Here is a 6,080-nt window from a genome sequence, read left to right on the forward strand (position 1 = left end):
ATTTAAAAAAAAAAAAAAAATAAACAAATAAAGCAAGCAAGCGAGCCTTAGATACGTGAACTTTGGGCCTTTTATATCCATGCATTCCTGGACTACATATTCAGACAATGCTTAAAAAAAATAACCCATAAGTAAGTGGATCGAAGCCTTGAAGAAGTAATGGGACATTATGTCCAATTTGTCAAAAAGAAGAGGAAATTAACTTACTAAGGCGGGTTATTTTATTTTAGAGTCTTATTAATATATATTTTAAGGTTTTTTAAAAAACATTACAAATATAAATTGAATATTTGAATGTATTGTTTGACTGGTTGTGAAATGTAACCAACATATATAGATTATTTTTCCAACTTGTGATGACCTTGTGGCTTCGTCCTGCCAGCTGTGAGGTTTCATGGATCTTCTATGATCTTTGAAGCTCATACGCCTTGACGATAACTGACTACTTGTTTCACTTGCACTATCGTCATTATTTAGGGCCTGTATATGGCTAAGGAGGGGAGACGCATGCGCTGCTGAACGAGAAGCACTCCTCACTGAAGATATCTTCCCTTTTGATATTATATACACCGTACAGAAATCGGGCGCCCCTTTTGATATGTTGCTTGGTGTACTTGATGACTTGAATCTGCAGGCATGCCATACAAACATTAATTAATTCTTCTTTTATACTTTTACAAAGAGAGAGGACTTCATTAAAGAGTGAATACCCCATCCGGCCCCTGACAATTATCTCGAAAGGACAACGAGGCCCCCAAGAAAAAAAAAACACCCAATCCAGCCCCTGATAAATTTTTTTGGGACAGATTAGCCCCTGTGCCAAAAAAAATAACATTGATTTTTTTTTGGCACAGGGGTCTCGTTGTCCTTTCGAAGTAATTGTCAGGGATCGGGTTGGGTTTATTTTTTTTGTTAGGGGCCGAGTTGGGGTTTTTTTTTTGTCAGGGGCCTCGTTGTCTTTCGAGGTAATTGTCAGGGGCTGATTTGGGTTTTTCTCTAGATTTAAAAGGCTTGGCCTAACTTACATTTAAAAACTTTATTAAAAATTTAATTTATTCTCTGAAATTCTTTTAAAAACAAGAGTTTGAATTTTAATTAGTGTTTAAAAAACTTCATTCAAAACAAGAGTTTGAATTTCTTTTATCTTATTTATTAAGTAACCAATTGGACCAAGTAGTAGTCTAATAATAAGGATAGCGTGTTCCATAAATTATTTTTAGTGAATAGAGAATAAACATGTTCTATATATTGTAGAAAAAAACACTTAATATTCATATAATATACTAAATTTTGTCTGTTTTTTTATCACCTTATTCCTAACATTCGAATTTATTTTAAACATAAAAAATATCTTATAATTATTAATTATTTATATTTGTAAGTAGGAATATTTATGTGAAATTATATTTGTAAGTAGGAATATTAATCATTGTAATTTCATAATTTGTAAGTAGGAGTATTAATCAAATGACGTCGTATTGGATTATGAGGCGGATGATATCGTTTCGTGGAAGATAAATTCGTTCTCATCATAAAAGGCAGAATTACAAAATGGCACCGTTTTAAATGGAGGACCAATTCGATGCATAAATCTCCTCATATTCAATGGTGTGGTGAAATTACTCCATACTCCATTAGCATCTTTAGATTTTACAAAAAAAAAAAAAAAATCATTCTACATCTCCATTAACATTATCCATACTCATTACTCTACTTGATCGTAAAAGTGGTTGTGACGGAAGTAGTCACGACAATAGATTCCATACTCCATTGAACAAGGTGAGTTGAAAATGTTTTTGAATTTTTTGATTTTGTGGACATGCATTGTTATGAATACTCTATTTGATTTTTTTGGTGACTAATACTCTATTTGATTTGTTTAGTAATCAATAATTTAATAATTAATTTCAATTATTTTTGTGTGTATGTTTGTATTTAAAATTTTATTATTATAATTTAAAGTAATGAGAAGAGTTTTAAAGTTTTCATAAAAAATAATATACGTTGAATAATTAAGAAGATATATGTCGTTTTACTCTTTTTATTTTAAATTATTTTTCTCAATATATAATCAACTTAAAAATTTCAATGGGTAAATCAGTAAATGCACTCTTCTCTTCTATTTTTCCTTTTTTTTTCCCTTTTGGACCAAAGAAATTATCTCTTCTTAAGTATTGGATCATTTGTATTGAAAAAAAAAAAAAGAAAGACTAATCGGAATTTGAGTTAGATTGGTGATTAATTCATTAGTTTAAGCATATAAGCAAGTGTCAGGTTGGTCACCAATAAATTTTCAAATGAAGTTTAAATTTACAGTAAATTAATATATATTTATTTAAGTCTAATTAATTACTAAAAGACTTAAAATTATCAATTAAGAAAAAATTGTCCGTCTAAGATAAATTTATGAAATTCGATCAACAATATAATAAATTAACACTAAAATAAATTGTTTTTTTTTTAACCAATGATAGAAAACTCGAACCCGCAACTTCTTAATTGAGTATGGGGAGACTATGCTATTTGATCTATAACTCATTGGCTAAAATAAATTGTTTACAAGTACTAGAATCAGTAGCATNNGAAAAAAAAAGGAGCAATACCAAAAGCATAGAAGAGAGGAGAAAGAGAGAGCAATAACTGTTCCTTCAATTTCTCATCTATCAAACTATAAAAGATATGAATGTCACATTATTTCTTCCATTAGCAATATCAACATTCCTATTCATCATTATTTCAATCTCATCTGCTTCCAGGGACACACCCCTAACCTATACCAATGGGCAACAACCACAACAACTTGGTATACAAATTTCTTTAGCATCTTTTTTTTTTAATTATTATTATTATTATTATTTAAATCCACTAAAATATTGTTCAAAATAAACTTGAAATTAGCATGTTGATAATTGATAATTTCATATACATTTCTCATTGTAACTTGATAATTTGTTAGAGTATAAATACAAACATGTACAAGTTTATTTTGAACATTGCAATTACAGAACACTTTCCAATAATGAATAGTTAGTTATTACTTATGTTATTGATATGATATGATATAATAGGAAAACTAAATGGAAGCATAGATGATGAAGGCAAAAGAAGTTTAGATGAAAAAGTGAATGAGAAAAATGCGAGTAATCTACATATTGTTTCAAAGAAAGGAGGGGGAGGAAGAGGGGGCGGCGGAAGACGAGCAGGAGGAGGTTGGGGCAGCCGAGGACGAGCAGGAGGAGGTAGGGGCGGCGGAGGATGGACATGGATATTCGCAAATTCCGGTGGAAGAAATTGTAGAAATTCAGCTTCTAGATTTTGGATCTTATTACTAATTATATTTGTAATCTTGGATATAACGACGTTGTTTTTTTTCTATTAATTATTTTTGTTAGTCCCATAATTTTTATAGAAAGTAATTTTTAAAAAATAATATAAGATTATTTTTTTCTCTCTACATTAATAATAAAAGGATATTTGGGTATAAATTAATAAAATAATAAATAAATGAGAAGAGTTTTTACGTTTTTATAATAAATAAGATACGTTAAATAATTAATAAGATATGTGTTCGTCTTACTCTTTTTATTTAAATTTTTTTTTTCAATGCACTCTTGTCTTCTATTTTTCCTTTTTTTTTTCTTTCGGACCAGAGAAATTCTCTCCTTAAATATTGGATCACATAATTTTTTGGCTGTTTATAGTATTCTATAATACGATTAACTTGTCTCATATTTAAATTTTTACTTTAAAATTTTTTTAAATCTCATTTTAATCTTAGCTAGAAATTTGTTTTTAGGGGTGTAGTTCAAGAATCCTAACTCTGCTTAATTCGAAGATGATCCTCTCAATTGTTAAAAAAAATTAAAGAAGTAAAATATATAATTTTTAATCTTTTATTATTTTTTTTAATATTTTTTCTTAGTTCTACTTATAAAATTAATAATGAGAAATCATACTTTACTCTCTGTAATTTAAACTGGTGTAGCTTGTTTAAGAGACAATCTTATATGCCACTTAGTCTAAGTCTTTTCTACAATTTATTAATATTAAATACCAAAAAGACAAAGTCATATTTGTTCCCAAAATAGTCTAGGCCTTCTATATAATATTTTTATTGGGCCTAAGTCCGTTAAATACCAAAATATAACCCACCGTTAATTACTTCAATTTTATAGTAAAATACATGTCCTACCAAGAAAAAGACAGAATTTGTAACTTGCTATCCTCTTGTCTAGCGGGCAAAATCAAAAAATTTTTTGGGAATCCTACAAGAACCAATCGTTCTTTTTTCTCTAACAGTTTCGAACTCTGTCTGTAACTCTCTGTAAGCTCGAAAAACAAAAAGAAGATGTGTACAAACGAGATATCCAGCAACAAGAAGAAGGTTTTTTCTTTTTCTTATCAAGGAATAGATCGCTTTACTTGTATGACTTAGATGTCTCGTATTTCTCGAAAAAGCGATTCGATTGTGGTTTCGGAGGATCCAGCTACAGGAAAATAGGAACGGAGAGCCCCCCTTTCTGCCCGACTCTTTGATCTTAAGAATGCTAGTTTTAAGAACGAGTGATTACCCTTTTCCGACTCAATGGTTTTTTTTATCACAAACTTATTGATTAACAATATAAAATACAACAATTTATTGGTCAACGATAAATACTTAAATAAAGTTTAGTACTGTGGTAAATTAATTTTTTTATCTACTAGACTAAAAAATACTATAAAAAAAAAAACATAAAATACTAAATAAATAGCTTATGGTTTTTTTTGTTGGTCATACAAATACACTCACGTACCCGAGTACATATGTATATATTTATTAATATGAATCATTAGCATATCAATTAGCGTATTTGTATATTTATTATCATGATATTATTATAAATTATAGGATACTAATTATTTATTATTTTTATTTGTTTATTACCTATAAAGATCTTGTAGATTGTATCATTTTTACACAATTCAGGTGTATCTTTTTTTCCCCCTTAATTCTCTATTCTTGTTTCTAAAAAAATCACATCTACAAATATATATAAGTTTTTCTATTCAAATGAAAAAAAAAAAAGAGAGCAATACCAAAAGCCTATCCAACTCCAAGGCTTTGCGAATTGCAAGGTTTTGGAGTTGGGATATTATTGTCAAAGCAAATAATAGAAGAGAGAAGAGAGGAGAAAGAGAGAGCAATAACGGTTTCTTCAATTTCTCATCATTCAAACCATAAAAGATATGAATGTCACGTTATTTCTTCCATTAGCAATATCAACATTCCTATTCATCATTATTTCAATCTCATCTGCTTCTACGAACACACCCCTAACCTATACCAATGGGCAACAAGCACAACAACTTGGTATACAAATTTCTTTAGCATCTTTTTTTTTTAATTATTATTATTGTTATTGTTATTATTATTTAAATCCACTAAAATATTGTTCAAAATAAACTTGAAATAAATTGGCATGTTGATAATTTGATAATTTCATATACATTGCTCATTGTAACTTGATAATTTGTTATAGAGTATATAGACACGGGTAATGCTAGATAGACAAAAAAAAAGAAAGAACTTGTCTTATTTAGCATTAATTAATTATTACAACAATTAATGAATACTAAATAAGGCAAATTATGGCTGTTTTTGTCTGATTTTCTTTGGTTACCAAACATTTTCGATTTTATTAATATGATACGATATGATATGATATACTAGGGAAACTAAAAAGAAGCATAGATGATGAAGGCGAAAGAAGTTTGAATGAAAAATTGAATGAGAAAAATGTGAGTAAGCTACACATTGTTTCAAAGAAAGGAGGAGGAGGGAAAGGCGGCGGCGGAAAACGAGCAGGAGGAGGCGGCGGCGGACGTGCATGGATAATCGTAGGTTCCCATCATCATCATGAAAGAGATTGTAAAAAATCAGCTACTCCATCGTCATCATTATTAGGTTCCCATCATCATGAAAGAGATTGTAAAAATTCAGCTACTCCATCATCATCATTATTATCAGCCTCTAAATTTTGGATCTTACTACTAATTATATTTGTAAGCTTGGATATAACAACGTTGTTTCCCTTCTATTA

The 6,080-nt window shown here is 29.2% G+C and overlaps 1 protein-coding gene across 1 annotated transcript; it reads left to right on the plus strand.

The window, feature by feature from the left end:
- Positions 2,635 to 3,398, plus strand: LOC110267189 (probable H/ACA ribonucleoprotein complex subunit 1). Its single transcript, XM_021112353.1, has 2 exons — positions 2,635 to 2,803; positions 3,069 to 3,398. Exons 1-2 carry the CDS (start codon positions 2,680 to 2,682, stop codon positions 3,377 to 3,379), a joined length of 435 nt encoding a protein of 144 aa, XP_020968012.1. The 5' UTR covers positions 2,635 to 2,679; the 3' UTR covers positions 3,380 to 3,398.

Source organism: Arachis ipaensis, chromosome B09 (genome assembly GCF_000816755.2).
Source record: "Arachis ipaensis cultivar K30076 chromosome B09, Araip1.1, whole genome shotgun sequence".
NCBI classification, from domain to species: domain Eukaryota; kingdom Viridiplantae; phylum Streptophyta; class Magnoliopsida; order Fabales; family Fabaceae; genus Arachis; species Arachis ipaensis.

Coding starts and splice junctions, on each gene's coding strand:
- LOC110267189 (XM_021112353.1), top strand. CDS start 2,680: ATGAATGTCACATTATTTCTTCCATTAGCAATATCAACATTCCTATTC. Junction 2,804..3,068: donor GCAACAACCACAACAACTTG/GTATACAAATTT, acceptor ATGATATAATAG/GAAAACTAAATGGAAGCATA.